The 23,826-nt window shown below is 41.5% G+C and overlaps 1 protein-coding gene and 1 long non-coding RNA gene across 4 annotated transcripts in view; both read left to right on the forward strand.

Moving 5' to 3' along the window:
• The first annotated feature begins 6,513 nt into the window (after positions 1-6,513).
• LOC121678040 lies at positions 6,514-9,499 on the forward strand. Its single transcript, XR_006021140.1, has 3 exons — positions 6,514-6,617; positions 6,791-7,090; positions 8,419-9,499. It is a non-coding gene; the product is annotated as an uncharacterized LOC121678040 (long non-coding RNA).
• Positions 9,500-11,159: 1,660 nt separating this feature from the next.
• Positions 11,160-23,826, forward strand: part of insrb (insulin receptor b) — an 84,910-nt gene continuing 72,243 nt past the window's right edge. For all 3 annotated transcript variants that reach the window (XR_006021170.1, XR_006021171.1, XM_042057424.1), the window contains exon 1: positions 11,160-12,461. Coding sequence is in view for 1 of the 3 variants with exons in the window: in XM_042057424.1 (XP_041913358.1) it covers positions 12,383-12,461 (79 nt within the window). In the remaining 2 variants the exon portion in view is untranslated. The remainder of the gene's footprint in view (positions 12,462-23,826) is intronic.

Here is a 23,826-nt window from a genome sequence, read left to right on the forward strand (position 1 = left end):
GTTTACCTTGATGCCTATTTTCTGTGTCAATTTCTTGTCCTATTGCTATAAACGTTTTATGGTCAATTGGTGTAACCGATTTATGTCAATTGGTGTAACCAGTATTTTGTCTAAAATACTAATAATGTACAAAACAAATAATATGGATAATGATTTAATACTCTACTTTACTGTAATAATGGTTGTTTAAACCATTTTTACTCAAATGGTCAAAGAATAGACAGAAAACAAGATGTTTGCAGCATAAGGTCTTGCTCAGTACAATGAAAAACCCATATAATTTAAATTTAGAAATAAATATAATAAAACATATTCTCATAGGATATTACAAAATAAACTAATAATTTCATGAGAGCAATTGCATGAACTCTAGGAGGTGTGAAATATTAGATATTTGTAATTTTTGTGGTTACACCATTTGACAATTTAACAGGCTGTTAGTTCTATCTTTTGTTAAAAAATAGCATACACGTCACATTAAATAATATGAATACAACAGAAATACAAAGTATACACTTTAGCAAACCTCAGGCATGTTTTGTTTTAAAGGTTTAAACATATTTTTCATTTTCTCATCTTACCAACCCTTATCTGTCACTGACCCAAAAACAAAATTTGGTAACTTAGAGCAGACGATGTTGATTGTTACAATTGGTGATTATTTCACAATTAATCATTCAATATTCAATCATTTAAAAAAAAAAAAACAATGCTCTGTGGTGATTTAGATTAAATGTTTAATGAATTGTGCCTGTTGGTTCCATTGGATTGTTTTGAGTTTCTTGGTTTTCCTTGTGAGACAAGGAAGACTCAAAACACTTCTCAAAACCTATTCTGTATAGCAGACAAATATGCAAGTGAAATGTAAGATGTTCCATCATCTGTGGAGAAATCCCTGTTATGTGTTCATCGTCATAAGGTCTCCGTTCCAGTTCTGCGTTCACTGTTCCATTCTACTACTCAGTTCTGCCACCCTCACAGTGGATTTCCCCCACCACATAACAGCACAAGTGTCAAAATCTAGAAACGGAAAACTGCAGTGTGAAATCTATTTATTGAATGCTTTTTGAAAAAGGGGAGGGATTTTTGAGGCGGTATTCAGGAGGACTCTGTTCTCTGTGTAAGGATCCAATGGCCTGCTCTTTCCATAGAGATCTTGTGAGCCCAACTAGGCCTATTCCTGGAAGCAATGCAGGGCTACAGGGATTCAAAACCGTACAGGCCAATTTGTTGGAGGCAGCCGTGGTCTACTGGTTAGCGCTTTGGACTTGTAACCGGAGGGTTGCCCGTTCGAACCCCGACCAGAGGCACGGCTGAAGTGCCCTTGAGTAAGGCACCTAACCCCTCACTGCTCCCCGAGCGCCGCTGTAGCAGGCAGCTCACTGCGCCGGGATTAGTGTGTGCTTCACCTCACTGTGTGTTCACTGTGTGCTGAGTGTGTTTCACTAATTGACGGATTGGGATAAATGCAGAGACCAAATTTCCCTCACGGGATCAAAAGAGTATATATACTAAAAACTCCAAAGGCTATGCATTCTTGCACTGGCTTGAAAAAGAGTTCCAACACCCTTGAAATTCCGCACTATTTCCACATTTTTAAAAGATGCTCAAACATATTTGGCCGATCTGTATTATAATTGTGAACATTAGTTATTATGTTTTTTTCTGCGATTTGAAATACATTAATTCAAAACTGAAACAGTTGCTTAAGTATTCAACCTCCAAGTTCCAGATGATAAATTCTCACAAATAGTTTAGAGGTGCCAATTATTTGATCATAACTGATTATAATTAGATGCTACCAATTATTAATGAAAGAAATCTCTTTCTGGACAGAAAAATCACTCTGACCAATTGTCATCAAACGTGTGATTCAAATTATAATATGGAAAATACAGGAATATATTCCTGAAACCATAAGAAAATATTCCAAGTGATTGCCTCCAACTGAGCAGCACTGGATCCACACAAAGACAGTGGAAGTTTCAATGCTTTATAAAAAAAAAAGGTTGACCCCTCAAACCAAGTGTCAGGAAGAAATTAAGTAGTCCAGCCATTACCCCCCAAAATCTAGAGTTCAGTGGCTGGAATGGAGGTGTTGGTGTTGGAGTCCATGACCACAAACGCTATAAAACTGGATTCCATTGGAGATGGAAAAAGAAGCCAATGATTTAAAACATTAAAGCATCTGGCCAATCCGCAAAGCACTGCATGCAGTGTGAATACTTACTCTGACGAAGACTCAAAAAACACAAGGGGCTATTCTAGGATCAGATCTTTAGGGGTGCTCAGCCCCTAATGAGCAGCTGACAGTGAATCTCGTCCCAAAAAATGGGCCTACCAAGTTACTTTTTAAAGATTTCAGAATACTATATCTCTACAACTTTGACATAGATGTGAGTTGTTTATCTCCAAGTGCTAACCTATTTGGCTTGTGTAGAGTTTTGACATAATGAGCCAAATTCTGCAAAAAGTGTGCAAGCAATAGGAAGAAACTGTATTTCACTACTGTATAAATTATTTTGAATGGTGTTAGGGACACCACTAACAATTGTGGTGGTCTATATCACCAAGATATCATATCATATCCCCCAGTAAATAGCCTCTGAGTGACTGTCATCAGCAATTGTAGCAAACAGGCATTGTATAAAACTAGTTAAACAATTAGGTTGATGCACAAGAGATAGACCTTTAGGGTTAGCACTTCGGACCTGTAACAGGAGGGTTGCCGGTTCGAACCCCGACCAGTAGGCACGGCTGAAGTGCCCTTGAGCAAGGCACCTAACCCCTCACTGCTCCCCGAGCGCCGCTGTTGATGCAGGCAACTCACTGCGCCGGGATTAATGTGTGCTTCACCTCACTGTGTGTACACTGTGTGCTGTGTGTTTCACTAATTCACGGATTGGGATAAATGCAGATACCAAATTTCCCTCACGGGATCATAAGAGTATATACTGTATACTTACATACTATACTTATACTTACTATACTAACATTAAATCAACAAACTCAGTTAGCACATCGGAACGTCTGTCTGGGCAAAAAGCCCTATGAGCTATGCCTTCATAATAACAACAACAGTAACAATCTGCAATCAGTCTGTATCCATCCATAAAGGAGCCACCTTTGTGTTGCTCTTTGCAAGCATGGATCCAAGAGGTCTCAGGCAGGTGAGGATTAGAGTAAGAGGTACAGAGGGGCCCGAGGAAGAGGCGTGGAGGGCTGTAGTAGGAAGAGCACATATTTCAGATGAAATTCAGGCAACTAGTTGACCATGTCATCAACCAGCCTATTTCCCCTTCCAGAATTCTTCAGTGCTTTGAGGTGGACAGTGTATGATCATCAGGCCTATGACCAGGACGCAATGATAGCTGCTGCCCAGGACATTAGTGCTGAAGATTGTCAAAGGTAGATAAGACATTCAAAGAGGTTTTTCCCCTGATGTGATGTGGATGAGAATATGTGGCCTAATCGTCATGACAGAGTGGACTGAATATTTACTGTACTCTATAGTACCTTCATATTATTTGAATGTTTTTCTTACTCTATTGTAGTATATTCCTAACTGATTCTGTAATGTGTAGAGTATTTCAGTTTACTGAAAAGAATGCCAAAAGAATGAAAGAATCAATATATTTTGTTTCAAAGTGTTTATAATTTGGGTTTTATAGTAATTCTTTACAAGGGGTTTCATTTGGCACAGGCACACAGGCGTGTAAGCACAAAATACAAACAAGGATGCACCGGTTCAAATTGATAGCTGTTTTGTATTGTCAATTGTGTAATGATTGGTTGGGAAAATGTAGTAATTTGGCCTCAAGTTGTTTTGTTTTGTTTTGTAAAGATTAGTTTCTGTTGGATGTTTTAAATGTTTTGATGGGGTAAGAGCCTTTTTTCAACAAATTCTGCCATTTTGGCCAGAGTGTCTCAGTGTAGGCATAAGACAACGTGATTTCAACGTTGTCAGAAGCTGTAAACAAATCGAGAAAAGCTATAATAGATCTATTGTGCCTTCAGTAAGCAAATATAAAATTAAGATTTGATGGTTGGTATTTCAGGACGATCTGAATTCCTTTCTACTTTCATTCATGTCTATCCTTTAACTCATCCGCTTTATGAAAAACATCAATGCTCAGTCTGAACAGGTCACACAGTCAATAATCCAGACAGCAGGGTATCAGCCGCTCTAGTGTGACACACACTGTTGAAATCAAATAGCTTGTTATGCCCTACAACAAATAGTTACAAGAACAGCTATCTCTGTTCCAGAGAGCTTATTGCATTTGCAAAACAACTCAAAATGAACTCTGGTAAAGATAAGACCAAAAAAAAAAAATGTCGCAACAAATTACACCCACTTACAACAAATATTGACTGCAAGTACTTTATTCCAGGTAAAGTGATCTTTTTAATGAACTATACACAGTATATTTTGAGAGGTCAACCGTTTGTCAACACCAAATCAAATGGCATATCAAAAAAGCTACTTGGTCCAAAACAAATGTACCATAGAAAGATAATTTACATTAAAATGCAATAGTCTAAACAAGATAAAAGTTTGTATACAGAAAGTATGTTGGTCACCAATAGGAGGTGGACAGAGTGATCATCAGCCCAGGATGCGAGCTGCACACAAAAAGGTCTCACATCAAAAACTGACCTGACTAAATGCAAAGTAGCCTAATCAGTAGCACACACAATTTCTGATATTTTTAAGCCAATCAATGTGAAGCTTGGTGTCAATTTAAACAATACTACGGTATAGACATAGACCTAGACCTACACCAATTCCAATTGACCTCACTAACAAATACATCATTACTCTTCGACTGCAGTTAAAGTCACACCAACCCAATGTATTGCATTGTTAATATCAAGACTTATCACACAAGAAGTTTTCAATTAAGAGATTTCAGTTTGTTTCCCTTAGCCTAGAAATCTAGACGCACCCTAGCGGCAGCAAATGTAATTTACTGCCTGGGCTAACCTTCCCTTTGAAAGGTATAGCTATTTGTTGATTCTGCATGTTCGATTTTACAGTGTTTATCATGTCATCTAAATTCTGTTCTGTACCTGTACACAACTGTGCTGAATAATGTCAAAATGTTTACTGTGTAACTGACCAAACCTTATTTGGGACATTGAACAGTATCTGTTCAAGCAATGGATAAGGTGAAATGTTGAAAGTGGAGGACCTCTAACTTTTTGAAGTAGCAACAAGACCCCCAACAACTGGCAGCTGCGAGGAGTTTCCAGATGGGATGAGGCCAGTGGGTTCAGCCAGGGGTGAGGAGCTGTGCCACTGCTTCCTACAGCCTGGTGTGAAAATGTCAGGCTTTCTGTAAAAACTGCACTGCACAGTAAAGATCAGTGTCCTCTAGCCTGAGATGAGATGGCATTTGTTCTACTCACATTTTGTCATTCCAGCCATATCTGAAAAAAAAAAAAAAAACACATACAGTGGAGTGGAACTATATTTCTCAGGACCAGTGATATGCATAAAACAATTAACACATCAACATATCTGTCTGATTTAGAATACAACCTACCTTTGTTCAATTTGTTATCCTTTGTCAGGGATGGGCAAAAATACATCAAAATGTATTTTAAAAAGTACCCTGATTTTAAGTGTATCAAATAAACTACAAAATACAGTAACCACGCCATGTATCAAAATAAAATACTGTATTTTTGTATTCTGAAAATATTAAAAATACTAGGAAGCATGAAATCACTTAGCAAACTTTCCATATCTGTCTATTCCTTCATCAGTACACTGACTCTGTTATGTGGACAGTGTTTGAGAGCAACAGCTTTTCTCTGCCTACGAGACATGCCACAAACCTGCAAACAGTCAATATCTCAACTGTGCCTGTTACATCTCATAGCCTATACTACTGTATCAGATATCTGCTCAAAACGTCACAACTTAACCTGTCAAGTGGAAACAAGACTCTGATATTGTTAATGTATGCCCAGATTGCTTGATGCATTGGGTAACGCTGTTGATCAGGAAGGATCATGACCCTTTTAGTTGGTTGTACTAAATGGTGCTATATTGATGACAGGGGCATACATATGAATTGTTCATTGTGTTGCTTAAGGTGATACATGGGGCAACTTTTTGAGCAATGTTGCAGGCCGGTTCTATTCCAATTGGATGATTAAAGTTCTAAAGAAACTGATCATTAAAGTTATCAAGAAACTTGAGCTTGGTGTGAGACCGAGGATCTTGCACTGGATCTTCTTTCTAAATCTGAATCAGAGGCTACATTCATTGTTTTACACCTTTATGATGTCATCAGATCACCAAAATAGGCTATTGGTTTTACCAAAAATATTTGGCAGTATGAAAGAAATACAAAAAATTTTTTTTTTGATGATGCCATTTTCTTCAACCCAATAAAATGGGTAGCCCAGTACAATGCCCTGGTAGCTCAGGGCATTCTTTCGTCAGCAAAAGAGCTGTCATCAAAATTGCGATTTTTCTCTGCTGTTGCCTCAGTGACAGGGAGTTAAGCCACCAGCAGCACATGCCACAGAGAACCACCAGACAGGAAGTATACCAACTTCTCTACTTTCTCATTTGGTCCAGACTGCTGTTTAAAGAGACCTTGGTGAGGGAATGGTGTCTGTTGTTTTGCTAGGCTTCAGTTGTGTATTGTGAATGCATAATGTAACCAACTTTGCCCAGTAATAAAAGTAATTATGTAAGATAGCCACATTCTCACACCCAGAGTTTGACGGATAATGAATTGTGTTTCCTGCAAACATGTGTGTTGATTCCAAGCTCGTGGTGTTCCTGTGCAGATGACTTTGACCCGACCTCGACTCCTCTCAACAAACACCGGATGAGGCTGACACATTCTCTGGAAGGGGATTGAACAGCCAGCAGCACTACACTCCAATCATTGATAAAGCTAATCCCCCCACCATTACCCCACCCCACCCCCACCCAGGCTGACTGGTCCGGCATCGCTGTGCGAACAGGAGGAAAACAGACCCGAGAGTGCAATCAAGCCACTGATAAACGCCGCTGTGTCTTTCACATGGGAACGCATAAAAAAGTGAGAGCCCTTGAATAGATAAGGTGTGGGGTCAAGTGTCCCTCAGTGTGAGATGGGAGAGGGCGGTGTCCAAGAGACCACAGCCAAAGTTGGTCTGTTTTCTCTGATAGAGGGTTAACGCAGTATCACATTTACACTGGTGGTGTTTGTTTACCTCAGGCTTAGAGTAGGAGGAAAAGAATATGTGGTGCTCTACGTTGTGGTGGTAACAGCAAGTGTCCTCAAGTTTATTTCAATTAAAACATCCACTGAAAGGATTGATGACCAAGATTTAAATATTGTTCTAACAGCAGACTGTTGTGGTCATTTAGAGATCACATACAGCACAAATAAATAAATAAAAAAAAAATATATAAATTGTCTTTTCGGCACATTTTGTGATTGCAAATCCTTTTCCTTCCACAAGAGGGCATAACAATAGTGGGTCACTGGGTCCACAGGTGGAGCTGTCCCACAGATTTGGACAGATATTTTATGAATTACAGGTTGTTGGCTGCCATGCAGTGTTATAAGATGACCCTTTGCATCACGGAGTGAATAATCACTGCTTTGTATCAGCCAAGATGTTCTCTGGAGGGGGGTTTAGAGATCCTCTCATTGGCTTAATAACGTTGGTCATCACACCGTACGCAGAATAATATTTTAATATTTGGCCACAGCCTTTCCATGGTTGAGTCATAACTACCAGCTATTTTGAACAACAGATATGCAGCCCAACCAACCTAACTGGTGCTGTAGGGTATTCTACTTATCATGACAGGATGAGATTGTATTGTGTCAGACTCAGTTTTGCTTCCATTGGCTTACCACTGGGCTGTTCTTTATCCTGTTGCCATATAGCCTACAGTTAAATGTATTGACAGGTGGTAAGCTATACTCAACTGGCTATACTTGAATTTGACAGTTCTCAGTCATGATGAGGCTATGAGGAGTTATGATGTAGTTATTGATGATTTTTGTCTGTCTGTATATAAAATGATGATTTTTTGATGATTTTTATCTATCTGTATATAAAAATATGGCCTCATACAGATGTGTTACAGAACAGTTACCATTGAGCTTTATATTTGAGACATACATTAATTGTTTGTTGCCTGTCAGAATAGATTGATTTGAGTTGATTACTTTAAAGGCGATCATGAAATGTGTCCGAATTGTTATATTGGTAATGATCAATCAAGACAAAACTATGAATAGGCTACAATTACTTATCATGGCTTGCAAAATAACTTTCTTACTATTTCATCATCTCACAATTATATAACAATGAAATGCTTTACTTTTTCCCCCCTCCAAACTGAACATGGTAGTAGTGAATACATGCCTGTTTTCCTATTTGTTTGACACACAGGATGCAGCACACCTGATGCCAACATCTATAACGGATGGTGCTGAGTGCTGGAACACGACAACAAGTCAACAGCCTATAGCACACACTGGGCACTGTGCCTGTCATGTCTGACATGTCTGCTGGCTTTCTGTTTTACCCTGAACGTCTGCCATCAAATGCCTTCTGTACTCTGCTAACAAACATGTATGGGAAATCAGCTTCTGCATTTGCTTCCCGGTTAGCAGGGTTTATTATAGATGTTTATTTCAATGGAACTACGACGATGATATTTATATGTTATGCTATAGATGAACAGAAAAGTTGACTGCTTACAAGTCTAAACGTCTAAGTCTAAGACATGTGAATCTATTGTTCCACTGACAGTCCCCCCCCCCCCCCCCCCTTTCTCTCTGTTGATGGCACAGCCCCTGCTGCATCAACGAGAACATGAAGTGCTTAAGGGTACATTTCCAACCTCAGGAGCAGTTTAAGGAGGATAATCTCGGAACGTTTTGTCTGCAAGTGTATTTTAGTTGATGAGCCTCGTCTGTGACAGACCCTGAGGCACAGTTCATTGTGACATTAAAGACAGCTTCCTGTCCCTCTTGCTACCTAATTCTAGAAAAGAAAAATAAAGTTTAAAAATTGAAGATATCAGTACTCAGCAAGAGAGACTAATTTATTGCATGACCTTTATTAAATCAGATGCAGCCTAGATGGCAAATCCTCTCAACTAGCACTTCCTGATTGATTGATTATTTGATTTGAGGGGAAATCACTTTCAGCCTGTCCAGTACAGAAGTGGGGTCAATTACTTGACTCAAGATTTATCTGATTGAATATGCATTCTTTTCCTAATGGGAGCATAACACCTAGAATTACAGAATTACCTTATGCAAATCATCAGTCTCAGCTCAGCTTTATATAAAATGTTTCAGCAATGTGTTTCAGCCTTATTCCAATAGGGCATGATGCAGACTACTGCACATTTATAGCCCTATACAGTGCCATCTATTGTGCATAAGATGAACTGTACATCTGCAGTACATCTATTTGAATTCTGAGAAATTCCTCGACTCTTTTCTCTTTTCACACATTTTTCATGCAAGTGCACTCAAGTGACTCTTGCTGTTCTTTGTCTCATTTTCTGTTTTGTTGTTATGCTTTATTGAAATAGGTAGACATTAAATATGTAGATACATGTTTAAACAATTTTAGATTTCAGAAATGCTAGCCTATAACAAAATCAATAGTGCATTATAAAAATAAAGGGCATTTTGTGTCTCAAGCTTCAATGTTGTGTTAAAGAGGACACAGGAGTGGAATAATGAGTAGAGTCTTCATTACATTCATTAGAATCTTGACACTTGTACAGTATGTGAATATTGGAGAAATAATCACACATTGCTCTGCAAGACATGATGTAAAACAACAACGAAAAACATTAGTTGATAGCCTAAATATATAAATATCATGTCCTGTTAAGGATCACAACAGCACATCCCTTGCGTCAGCCCTTCGAAGGCAAGGTAGGCAGATAGCAAGGTGACATTGATATGATGTTGATTTTCCATCCAAATCATCATTTTGGTTGAGATTGAAATCTCAATGATAAATAGACATTGAATCAGCATTACAATCCTGACAAAAACCCGACAGTGCATGAATATCGATAAGAGAGATATCGAAACAACATTGGTTTATAGTTTATGTTGACATCGATAGACATAGTTTATTATTCTAACACTATCTTCAGCCTGGCATTTTGACAGCAAACTCAACAAACATATAGAATATATATTCTATGATTATTCTAAAGTTTCAATTATAAGTAGCCTTCAGTTTCAGTTGAACATATTTATCTAACACTGTCTATCTCTTTTTCTTCTGTTTCTGTTAGGTGCCACTTCACTCTGCTACTGGATGGTGGAGGAGGGCTGACTGTGAACTGGGTGGTCTATGAATGCTATACTGAATGGATGGCAGGGAAGCACAACACACGTGAATTTCTAAATGAAGAAGAGTTAATAAATGCACTTGAATTTCAAACTGATCAGTTGTCAATGGTTATTTGTGCACGATTGTGTAGCCTAAACCAGCCTAGGCCTAGTCAAATTTATCCTGGCTGTATATAAAGCAGGATGTGAATTTCTCAATATTTTTCCAGATTAAAAGTGGTTTACTGAGGTTTAATATCAATTGAAATACCATTGAAATCGCATTGATCTTTAGTTTGGTTGTAATTTCAACTTTGTTTCAATATTCCTTTTAATTAAAATACCATTGAAATTCCGTTGATCTGTAGCTGGAATTTCAACATTGCTTCAATATTAATAGAGGGTGCAAAATGGATCAATGTTGAAGTGCGACATTGACTCAATGATTAAAACGTTGACAAAATAATGTTGATTTAACATAGATTCAATGAGTAATTGCTATCTGAGATCTCTGCTCAATAGAAAAATAGTGAAAGATTTTTAATAAACTAAACAGATCTGAATAACAAATAAAACTTAATTTAGTAGGCTAAATGCTCATCTGGAAATAGGCTAGTAAATGAGTGGGCCTGTTGCATTTAGGCTAACCAAAGATTGGGAAACCCACTTGACCTGACAAAGCCTATCAATGAACATTTTTGCCAGTCGAGCACACAGAAATGGCTTATATACTCCAATCCGTGTTTTTAAATGGTCTCCTAGGAGAATCCGCTCCATATTTTCCACCATCCCACGTATCTAGTCCAGCTGACTGGCAGTAGGCTACTTGTTTACTGAGGGGAGAGACAGAGAGGGGGAACCTGAGAGAGAGGAACCTCTGACGGGTCGAGCGAAGTTTTCGCTTCTTTTCGGCTATCCTCACGCCAATAAGTTTGTTTACTTAGCCATCCTGAATCCTGCAAACAAGACATTTAACGTGTGTTGATCGTCAAACCAAAAGCCTCGTTTGTTTCAGATTAGCTGGGGCTATTTGCTGATCCGAGGAATCGGAGGGCTACAGCGTGGAGTTTTAACACTTGAAAGCATTGTGGTGGAAGCTGCTGCTCCTCCGTGGAAGCTACCCTTTTTCGAGGGGTGCAGTTTGTCTAGCCAAGGCTAAATTACGTTTTGATAGTTGTTTTCGTCTATCACGCCGGAGCAGACGGCTTTTTGCGGATTCATATGAACGTCGATTCATACTGAAGGGAAACTCGTCGCGGTTTTCCTGTACGCGTGCTCTAGAGGGGATCTTGGAATGTATTCATTTTCCCATTCGCATTTCTTCAAGGGCGAACTTCTGGTGATAGAACGGAGAGGGAGAAGACTTGGCAGTGCATGAAACACAGCGACCTGTGGATTAAAGCCAGCTCGGCCAACCCTTCTTGGGTCAATATTTGTGTCCAGCAGGACAGTGTTGTTGTGGAACCAGGACATAATTCTATGTGGTTGATCAATTAGATCGTCACATTGCATCATTAGACGTGAAGATAGTAGACAATATTTAACTGTCCAATTTTATTTCAACTGGAATTTTCTAACTGGTACCTCATCATTCATGGTATTAGCAGCTCCCAAATAGTACCCCGTTGGGTACCTCCTTACTAGCGGTGTGGGATTTCTTTTCGAAACGAGGGACTTCGGGAACTTAAGCCGATGTGGAATATGCCCAATGACTATTTACAATGAAGATTTTCGTTTGCATATTTTTGGTCAGAACCCAAGATCACGTCATTTAGGCTAATGTTCAATTCATTTTGGGGCGCAGAACAAAGTTGGACAACTAGACGTTTTGGATTTACAATCAACCACGTTGGACCCCTGGTCCTCCGGGGGACTTTGTAAAGTTTTGAATAGCCTATATATTTTTTTCTAAGTGATATCTATATATATATTTTTCACTTTTATCTTTTTGATATCTTTGTCAACTGAGACGCTGATCATTATATTAGGCTAACTAATAGCCTATCCTGCACGGATTTTGAGTTCAGAAAAGCAGTTTTACCGTCACGATGCGTCTGGAAATGTCAGCGGTCATTTTGGTAACTTTTGTCTACGTCTTGAGCCACTGTGGGTCAATACATGGAGAGAGTAAGTATGCCTGTTAATAACTTTTAATAACTGTACCCCATAATAATTACATTGCAATAGGCTATTCAAACATGTGAACAGGTTATACCATATGACAGGTTATCTTATTGATTGCTTCTGGAAAATGGTAGGCTATTTATTTATTTGCTTATCTTAATAGTAAAGAGTATCACCTACTACAATTGACATTTCTGAGTTGCGCTAGCCTTTTTTTCCCAACTCTTGACCTTTTGGTATCGTAGTAAAGCATTACAAACAGCATGCATTTAGGAAGGCATACATAAGAGAAAAAATGAATAGGGAGCTTGCTCCCCACCCCTCGACTTTTCAGATATGTTTTTTTGTGAAGTTGCAGATAAGTCCCCCGCCCCCCTCTTAAAAACATTACGGAGGCCTGGTACTGTACGTGAGCCTGCAGCCAGATTAGCTCTCGTCACCGGACTCCGGTGGCCTGTTGCAGCGAATCTAAACTGGAAGTCGCAGGATTTGCTCGCACGGCTAGGCCTCTTCCTGCGGCGACTTTTGCAACACTCCTCACGTTGTATTGGAAACGTAAACAAATTTAGCCAACGTTAAGAAGATTCCGAGATCCCATAAGTGGTGGATTAGCCTATATACTACCAATGCCGTACTGGTGCCCTGTCTTTTCTTGTGGTCGGCTTTATAAACCCGATCTGAAACCAAAGCGTGGCGTTTAGATAAATTATTTGAAATTGCATGCTGATTGTATTCCAAGTCATGACGCATGGGAGACGATATGACTGGGACAGTTGTAGAATAGGCAAAGGTTACATCGCGATTTCTTCCAGCAAACTAGAATATCAAGCGTTGTTGTTGCAAATCAGACGTTAAGATAGCCTACACTGTGAAGACATCATTGTACGTTACCCTATTGTCTTTGCCCCATTACAAATGCACCGTTATGAGACTCATGTTATTAGAAGCCTAGTATGTGCAAATTTTATCTCATAATAAAAAAAATATAGGGCCTACTAATTCATGTATGTACATTCAGTAACGAAAATCTTGAGACATTCACGAACCCCTGGTTTATAGTTTTGGGACGCTGAAATTTAGATAATATTGCAGCCCAGGGTGTTTACCAAGCTTTTGTTCAATTATATCCACTGTAGTAAAATTATCAATATAGGGGACTATTTACATTTCAGTTGCTTTGGATTCTGACTAATCACATTAATGTAGGTGCGGTAAGACAGCAGGCCTAACTGAACATTTTTAACATTGATTTCAAATTAATTCAAATAACTAATTAAGTTGTATCTACTTGCATAGCCTAGGTAGCCTGGCGTTTGTAAGGTGTGTCATTATTGGGAAACCGGAACATGAGTGGAGTAGGAGGAAGTTTGTTTTCATCTAATGATCACACATGCTTGAACTCACACACTTCCCTGTTTACAGATGAATATCTGACTTTCTGAATTTTGCCATGAGCTGTAGAATGTAGTGTAAGCTAGTGTTCTTAGCCAGTTGCAGAAATTATTTTTGCATAGCGACAAAGTAGGATCTATCATGTACCATCGTTGATCATTCTTTCATAATAACACAGCACAGCTAAAGTTTCATTCAGATTCAGTCACTATGACTGAGAATTTCACCAAAACAACTCAACACATGTATGAGAGTGAATGAATCCATATGCTACAATAGAAAACTACCAATTCCTTCTCTTTCTATAGGGGTTAAACATTTGTCCACCTGCTGCATTAGAATAACATTGTTACTTCGGCTTAGTTTACTTCTCTAAGTGATTTCTGTGCTATGACATGAGCCTGTTTCTTTGACTGCATTTCAACCGCACTAAAGGGGGTCATGCCATTCTCCATACGTAGCAAACTGCATGCCAGTTGCTCTCGTGTTTGAAATATGCTTTGGGAAATATTTTGCAATGAGTTCCACGCCTTACTTGGCATTCCTTACCGATAAGAGATCAATTAAGAACCTGTAGGGTTGTTTTTGTATCTCACCGTCAAGTTTGCTTTAACATGACTGGATTCCTGATATAGATACTCTTGTATGACATGCACTTGAGTCATAGCCTGTTTGGAGCCACAAGGAAATGTTTTAAAGTCCTCCTCATTCAGCAAGCAGATGTGCTACAAACACCACCGACTGCTTAACGAGACAGTTACGAACATGTTTGAGGACCTGTGTGAAAGCATTCATGCTCATAAAAATAAAGTGTAGCCAGATTTGGTGAAATCCTTTTTTGGTTCTATTCAGTAATTCCTGTTGTTTTTCCATCTGATATAATAAACCAGGCAAAGCAAAAAAAAAGGCAATGTATTAATGAACATTGTCAGTGCAAAAAAAAAGGCAATGTATTAATGAACATTGTCAGTGCAAAGTGCCTTGTTACATTTCCATTAAAGGATTTAATGGGGATTGCTCATTGTCCCAGAATATTATGAAATATTTTGGAATGGGGCCACTAGCTTGTGTTGTGAACGGCTCTGTTTGGGATCCTCAGGCACTTACCAGATCACAGTGGCATTCTTCCCATCAGGCTTTGCGTGTGGAATGTGTTTGAAGTGGCCCACCCTGTAGGTACTCTTGCAGTTGGGGTAGAGGGTGGTGGTGGTGGGGGGGTAAGATCAGCTCACTGTCTCACTGCATGGCTCTTGAGTGACCCTTCTGTCTCCCAGGTCACGCATCTCCTCATTTGCTATTTGGCATGTGAACACCAAGTTCTCCTGGAGTCTCAGAGGTGGCCTTTATCACCCCGCACAGCTTTTTTGTTTTGTTTTACTTTTTTTTTTCCATCCATGCTACTTTGTAGAGTGAGGTTGATCTTCAAGCTGTGTGTGTGGCGGTGTGAGCGTGTGTAGAATAAGCAAACTCCAACTCTAAAAGGAGGAGCCTTTTAAATTGTGTTGATGTGAACTAAATGGTCGTTCCTCAAGTGAAGAGGTGAATGATTCACATGGAGTAGCTCCCAAATGTGATGTGTGTAAATGCAGACCTGGCTGCTTGACAGATAGTCACAGCATGTGTCAGCCAACCATTTTTGTTTTATCTGGCTCCAAGTTAAGAAGTAAGTGTTGTGGAAAACTGTTGAATGCATTGAGGTCATTCTCCTAGGACAGCTGTTGCTTGTGAACAGTTGAACCATGTGTTGAGATGCTCAGAGTATGCTAGTATCTACTGGCTTCTTAAGAATGACCGTAGATGTCTGACCATGTTTGGTTCCATTCCACTGGGTGCCAAAGGAAGTTTGGTTTCTCTTAGTGTTCAGTGAAATACAGACATTGTAAGACATTGTAGACATTGTAAACAAATTACTTTCTGTTTTGTGGTTTGCCAATGCATGTCAGTCACAACCACTTACATTTCATTTTAGAGACCTCTTAATGCCATGTTTTGGTATTAGGGATTCCATTGTAGTATTCAGTTGACTAAGTTGAACTGTTTTTATCCATATCTTAACAATGTAGTCTGGGAATTCAACTACCTCTGAATTTTGTTCACATTTCAAATTTAGTTTGTTTACAAGGACCTATCGCCTCTGTAGCACTTTAACCTCCCAGAGTCAGTATCCCAACATTTGCTTAACAGAATGTAATGGTGTGAGAGGTGGAATCTGATGTTTTGTCTCTTGCCAGTGCTTTGTCTGGATGTTTCAAAATCAGTATTTATGTGATTCACACTTCTTTGCACAGGTGCATGTTTAATGATTCTGACGGTTACTTAATTTCTCAAACTATCAAAATATATCTCCCCAGATGAGGTAATTTAGAAAGTGCTATTGCTGGGCTGTTACAGCACAACTGAACCATTTGATTTTGATGGGCTTGTTGCTGTTTGGATCAGTCCTATTTTAACGGTCAGTGACCTAATGCCAAAAGTCCCACCTTAAGCCGTGTTGGTAATGCTGGGATCAGTTGTGGCTGTGTTGGAAGCTCTTGTGGCCAACGTAACAGTGGTAATAATGGTGAGGGGTTTGTCTGCAGCATGTCTGTGTGCGTACTTGTGCATGCGTTATGGAGGCCTGCCGGTCCAAGCTCCAGTGGCTGATGGGTTAAATGTATTTTAAGGACTGTCATATGACCGAAAACCAGACCTTTGACTCATAGCCCACTTTGAGTTGTTAATCACCACTTGCTGGTTGAGCTGTGTACAGGAGAGGTCCTCGCAAGCGAGGCAGGATTGATAGGCGCAGTAAAATGTTGGGAGACCTTAACGCGGAAACGAATGAACAAACGACTGGACGGAACCGGTCATAAAAATTCATGTCGTTTGTATTTTGTCTGTTGGAGGGCTAAATGGAGTGCTGTGGGGTGGAATAAACAGCTCTGTGTGGGGCTAGTCATCATCAGGGGTCCTGACGGCACTCCCAGCAGGCTGTGGCTGTGGTAGTGGTGCTGATTGGGGCCAAAATTAATACGGCCTCATTAGCATGTGTCTCTCTTCCCTCTCTCCGGACAGCAAACCTCTACACTGCTGTAGGTTTGGGTTTGGAAGCCGTTACCAGACCTGCGAGAGCATAAAATCTGTGTGATGCTCAGCCCTATTCTGGCAGTAAACCTTTCAGCAAGGTTAAAGGGGTGGCTGTAATTTGTTTCATCTTGTGGTAAGGAGTAAAGATGGAGTTTATTTCTCCCGGCCATTTATCAGTCGTTATTGTGAAGGAAAGTAAAGTAGTAGAAAGTAAAGGAAAGTGTTGCAAACCGTTACAGCCCATTTTCAAGTGAAGATGTGCATTTTGTACTGTATGATTAATAGTATTTTGGTAAGAAGCAGTGACAGTAAACAATGTGATTTTTTTATGTAATGACCAAAGTGTCACAGAAAATAATAAATCTGTAAAAGAAAACCCTCTTAATTTGAAGGACTCAAAATGATGAATAGTTCTTGTTCTTGCTTTACCTCTGAGAGGTGTCATGTAGAGCCTCTTCTTGAGGCATGGTTGAGCTTCCATCCATCGATGACTGGCTGGTGGCTCTTGGCTGTAAGGATTGTCTGTCTGTGTATTTTTAGCTCCCAACAGAGGGGAGCTGAGACACAAAGGCGCACCCCCACCCCCCAACCCCATACCCCCCGCGCCACACACACCACCGCCCCAACTCTCCCCCAGCATCCTCCCTCCACACCCCGCCGCGTCGCCTGGCCGCCGGTCAGCATGGCCACCGGCCCTGGCGCTGGTGCCGCACGTAGCCGTGTGAGGTCAGGGAGTTCGGCGTTGTCTGTTTTTTTTTTTTTTTTTTTTTTTTGGCGTGTGTGTTTTTTGTTTGCCGAACCACAGATGTTTGCACGGGCACATAAAATCCCTGCTTCCCTTGTAATGGCAGACAGTGTCCACTCTTCAGTGGCCTGGCCAATCCCTCGCTATGCCAGGCAGGTTTTTTTTCATCCTGTTTGTTCCTCGGCTCCGAAGGTGCGAACAGCACCCGTTCCATATCCCATCTCCACTCCTCTCAGCTCCTACTGTGATGTTCAGTCTGACACTTGGATCCCGTCACTCAAGCACGGTATCTAATAAAGCTACCAGCGGTCCTTTGCTTTTCTGAAAGAAAGCCAAGAGCTGTTGAGCAAAAGTGCTCTTGGGGTTTTTTTTTTTCATACAATGAAATGAGTGGCTGGAGAGTTGTTCAGGCCTGAAGAACCTTTTTGTCTTGCTTCAACCTCAAAGGGACTTGCTTGCTCCCTGGATGTCTGTGCAAAGATGTTAAAACTCTGTGGGTTTCAAAAAAGAAAATCAGGAAAGAAGACTTTATCAGATTTAATAAAATGTCTCCAACCACAAAAGCAAAGTCAATTAAAAATAGTGCCTACATTGTCATGGTTTTTACAGTTTTCCCTATAAATCATTCTTCATGTATTGTCTTTATCAATCAGAGTTCTTAATGCATTTTAATAACCCTGAAGCCGCTGGGTTGACAGTCGTAGTGCTGCTGCGGTGTGCTCTCGGGGCTGCAGACAGTGTGGCTTCAGCTCTTTCCTGTGTGTGTGGCGCTGGCCAGCTCCCGGCGGCAGCGCCGGCCCGGGCGGCCGTCTCGCTCAGCACAGGGGAGTGTGTTCAGTGGCAGTCTTCAGAAAAACGAGCCCAAACACCACCGCGTGCCAGCCAGCCGGCCAGCCCAAGCCACAGGTCCCTGTTGGGCTTGGCGTCTGACCAGTGGGGGTGAATTTATCCACGGTTTACAGCGCTGTCGCACCAAACACTAAAGGTATTGTTAATAGAAAAGTCCACTTGTGCATAGCCACTTATTTATTTATTTGGGCTTGTCCGGGTGCCCTCTCTCTCTCTACACACCATGCGTTAAATCTCCATGTTCATGTAAAAGCTTGACAAGTTAGAGCTTGTTGTTTAACGTCAACACCAATTTGACGGGGCACAGATGAGGAGAGGGCCGATGAGGTGTAGCATTTCCCTCTCCTGCTCCCAGGCTGGCCTGCTACTGCTGCTGCTTCTGTGAAGGAAAGGGAGGGCTGCTGCTGTGCATCACGTACCGTACGTACAGCCTCTTGTTTTGGCTTTTGGTCGGAACTGTCTGGCAGACTGTGAGCTGGAGTGGATCTCAAGTGCAGAAAGAGGAGAAAAGTCAGCGTACGTGCTCACTGTAGATAGGGATTTATGTAGGGCCTCTGGAAATATTTTGTGATTCAGTGTGCAAACATTGCATAATTAGAAATGGAAAACACAACGTGCATCTTGGCAACAGGGTTTGCAATGGAAGAGCAAATATTTTGAAATATTGCTGAACCCCTTAGCTTGGTATTAAATTCAAACCTTATTGCTGTCTGTGTCTGTGAACATAGCCTGCACCACCTGACTGATATGATATGTATGGAATGGTCAGCATCTTCTTATCACAACTAAATGTTAGTGGAAAATGACTCACTTGCTCTCTAGGAAGCTTTAGGAGCAAGGGGGGGAAATGGTCCTTAATTTGTTACACGGAAAACCCCATGTCAAGTCTTAATGTTGTTTGCTTGTCCAAATGGGTTGGCCTCATACACACAGAGATAAGCCAAACTTGCTGCTTATAAGGCACCACCTCACTCAGGTGCTGATGGAGACTGATATGACTGGTGAGCAGGGAGACGTGCAGTGGTAGTGAGCCCTGGCTGGACATTCATGCCAGTAATGGATGGCCACTCGGCACCCACGTCTGCTGGGAAGATGAGCTGGTTTCTCCTCTGCCCTCCCCCGAGAGTTGTTTTTGCAATTCCGCACATGCTCCACCTCATCCTATAGGTATTTACCAAGTTAGTGTCAGCAGTGAATGCGGTAACAGATACAGCATTCACTGTTGACACATGTTCTTTGCATCTGACAAGCAACTTGGATTGAATCGAAGCAGTTCACTGAAGTGCTGACGGCCATTTAGTGCTGAGGTTTTTCTACCTGACAGAAGCGACTTTTGTAGCAACTTAATGTGGTCTCATAGTGAAGTGTAATGACTGTCAGCACGGGCCCTGGCTCTCTTTAATGATGTCAGTGGAGGGATGCGCTTTGGAAGGTGGTTGTCTCTCCCAGCCGAGCACATGGCTTTTTAGTGGCACGTTTCTGACAAAAACAACCGTTGACTTCCATCGAGAACTGTGCAGATTAACAGTTCAAGTGTTCCCTAAACCTTGGACTAGTGTTGTCAGGATATGAAAAGATGCAAAAGAACATGATCATTTTAAAAATTATAGTAAAACGATAGTAATACAATTAGGTATTGTGATATTTTTTTATGCTGTAAATGAAAATGTTCTCATTCCAGCTATGGGGGAGCGTAGCGAGCTCCACCCATCTGGTCTGTAAAAATGTTGTGCGAAATTGCCAAATAGTCAAGATGCCAGTACCCATCTGTTTTTCAATTGATGTACTCGGGAGCAGAATACCTCTGGTTTCTGAGGCCGAGTCCGGCGGCGGCCCTGGGGGAGGCTGCAGCTGCTCTGTGGCCGGCTGGAAGGGAGCGCAGGGTGGAGGGAAAGGGGAGGAAATGATCTGTGTTCCTAGACAGATTCCTCTGTGTTTGGGCTACTTTGTACTCAAGTTTAAAAAAAAAAAAAAAAAGAAAAAAAAAGAGCGTCACATGTTCGCCAGCGCTGCCTGGCGTGTCTCGGGAGTGGCGGCTATCAGAGGGCAGAGTAAAACGGCGTCGTCGGTCTGCTCTTCATTAGTGTGCGGCGCTCTGCTCTAGTGTGTGTATATGGACGTGTGTGAGTGTCTTCTGCTGCTAGACTGCTATTTGAGGAATGCTCCTTTCTGGAGTTCTCTCTTTTATTTGTTTGGCTCAGCACCTGGTTTGTGATTTTTTTTTTTTCTCTCTCCGTCTTTGTTTAAATATGTTCCAAGGCCCACGTTGCAGTGCAAGTATTAGTAGCTGATTTCTTTACTTCCTGCAAAGAAGAGAAGGAATTTACCCACATAGGCTACATACCCAGAGTCTTTTTCAAGAGAAAGAAAAATCTTAGTCTTGCTTCCTTTGTTGATTCAAAACCTTGTGTAAATTAATTTCTTTATTTTTATCACCAATTTATTAATACAGTAAGCTCTTCCCACCTTTTGCCCAGCAACCAGACTTCGAGCCGATATATTTCCTCCCGCGATTATTCTACCTTTTTCTCTGGAGAAAAAAGAGCGACAACCTATCGTGGCTCCTCGGAGCACGTCGCTCGTGACGAACATGAGCTGGATCTGATGTTACGGGCGGGATTTTGTCAGGTGGCTCCTGGCAGGAGATCCAACAGTGTGGCAGACCTTGAATGTTGCTCTTTTATGCGTGGAGCAATCTGCCATGCCTTGGCTCCTGTCCTGTAACTGGATCCTAATTATAAATAGGCTCGGTTTTGGAGCAGGGTGGCGGAGGCAGTTGCCCTGGCAGGTGCTCCTATACCTGCTGCTGGTCTTTTCGAAAGGAGGGTGAAGGTGATGGAGAATCAAGGCAGCCGTCCGTCCGACTGCTTTCACATTTCTGTCGAGAACTTTCCGTTTGCCATCACACGGTATGAACCTGTCCTGGCTCCTCTTCTTACCTGATACATGATGTATGATGCTAATGCATCAGTTGGCCAAATTTGATGGAACACATCCTTTTTATATCCAGTGATCATTTTTGGCAGTAGGCTATTAGTTGTAGAATTACATAAGGTGACATCCATATGATACGTTTTAGTGCCAGTAGTCGCCTGTTCACATTACGCGGTAGTGAGTTGGCAGCGCAGGTTCCTTGTAGAGCTAATGCTGCTGTTGGCCATGCCCATGGCCATCAGAATCGCCCAAAGCCCTTACGGCCTCAGCATTCCTGCCATGTGGTCCGCGCGCCGAGTGTTCCAGTTTCCAAGCACCAGTTACTATTGGTAGAAGCGTATTAAATTCTCCGGTGTGGGAATGCCATGCTAAAAATAAAGGATCCCTCTGAAAATGAACACTGGCCAGTGCAGCTGGATGGACCCCCTCACCCGTCTCTGATTCCTTTTGTCCAGTTTGTGTTGATCCTTTGCGACAAATAAAAACAGCACTTAAGCCAAAATGAGATGAAATGATATAGTGACAAACTCTGTTCACTTGTTGTGATGTATAGTTAAGTTCATAAATATTCATATCCATGACAACTTTTAAATTAATATGTTCTTTTATTTGACCAAGAAAACACAGAAATGGTTAAAAAGTTTCCAGTTTTCCATGTCCTTTCCAGACAGGGGAAACCCACTGGTCAAAAACAAATTCACTAAACTAAGATTTGGCATCGGCATGAATAATATTTGGGCTAAACTGTAAATATTTGCAACATTGACAGTTGTTTGGTTAACGTTCTGTCAGACCTAAAGGAAGCTGTACTGTGGGTCCACTCCACTGAGGTGTTTCATGAGCCTCGTATCTCTTTCCTCTGCCGTTGCGAGATCTAATATTATCCCTAGCGCTGATAACGAAATCAGATTCAACTTCGCTGCATTGTCTGCCTGTCTGCACCAGTTGAATAGCTGTGTCCAGAACCCCCCCCCCCACCTCATTCACTTGTGTGATGTAAGCCAACCTGCTAGCCTCTTGTCATACATGACTGGGGTCTCATGTTTCTGCTTTAAGTGTCTGGTTTAATTTACAATGCACACACTGCTGAGGACCTTTTCACTGTACCGCCCCACACTGGGTCAGCTCAGTTGACCAACACTTGGTGCTCTACGTGTCGTTCCATTTCACAACCCAAGTCTAAACCCTAAAGGGCAGGACTTTCTTTTGTGTAGCATTATGTTTTTAATAATGCAGCGAGATTTGCTTTCGCTGTGAGCGAAGCGTGTCCCTTTCGGGGACTGCAGTGACAAAGGGAGGAGTGATGGCGGGGGTGGGCTGACTGCAGTTGCACTCGTATGACATTTGTTACTGCATGTTGCACAACGAGGCCCAATCCATCAGGAGACAAGCCTGTCAGCGTGCGGCAGGCTGATGGGCTGTGACGATAAAGCAACGGGTGTCGGGTTACCTTTTTCCGAGCCCTTATCAGCCATTTGTTTTCTCCATCTCTCTTTTCTGTGTGTTTCCGGGGCCGCCTAGTAAAGGCTTTGAGTAATGTTCCAAACTGAGGTCGATTTAGTTAAGTGATTGTTATGAATGTCATTCCCCGTGATGTTTTACTGGGTTTATTTAAAAGGGAGGCGGTACAAGCTCAGTGCACGGGCCAATAGCCAAGGCAAATAGTAAGCCAGAGTTTTTTTTTTTTTTTGGCCTGGGCTCCTTGGTTACTGCTGCGTTACTGTCCCCTAAGAGACAGTTGTAAACCGTTGTAGTGAAGGTCTATAACAGACCATGATGTAAGAGAGAAGCTGGAGTTTTATGTAAGTGAATCAGACCAGAAATTAGCCGTTGCTCGTCTGTGCATTGAGGTGAAGTGCAGGGCAGCAGGTGCTGGGATGAGCCATCCGCCCTGCTGGCTTTCCCAGAAGCCTCTTTTCATATCAGCTTTTGTTTGTCTTGTTTTTTGTTTTTGTTTTTTGTTTCTCAACTGCTGTTTTGTTTTTTCTTTCCCCTGTTTGGGGTCCTCGTGTTTGGTCTGTGGCTCGCTGTCTCTTTGTGATGGTGGATGTTTTGGGCCTTTGGCCGGCACGATTCCCGGACGGACGCCAAGGTGGAGATTTATCAGCGCCCCTTTTTTCTGTCCTCTGTCTCAGTTTTCCTCAGACTTGATTGGACTCTCCCTCTTCCTCTCTGTCTTTCTCTCTCCCTCTTCCTCACTTTTTCCGTTTCTCTCTCTCACTCTTCCTTTCTCTCTCTCTCTCTCCCACTCTTCCTCTCTGTCTTTCTCTCTTTATCTTTGTCTCTCGCTGCCTCTCTCTGTCTACCAATAAAAAAACGAGACAAGGAAGAGCTGCAATTTGCGGCATTGGTGTAAACAAGGGGTCGTATTTGAACTTGACA

The sequence above is a fragment of the Alosa sapidissima genome, chromosome 12 (genome assembly GCF_018492685.1).
Source record: "Alosa sapidissima isolate fAloSap1 chromosome 12, fAloSap1.pri, whole genome shotgun sequence".
NCBI classification, from domain to species: domain Eukaryota; kingdom Metazoa; phylum Chordata; class Actinopteri; order Clupeiformes; family Clupeidae; genus Alosa; species Alosa sapidissima.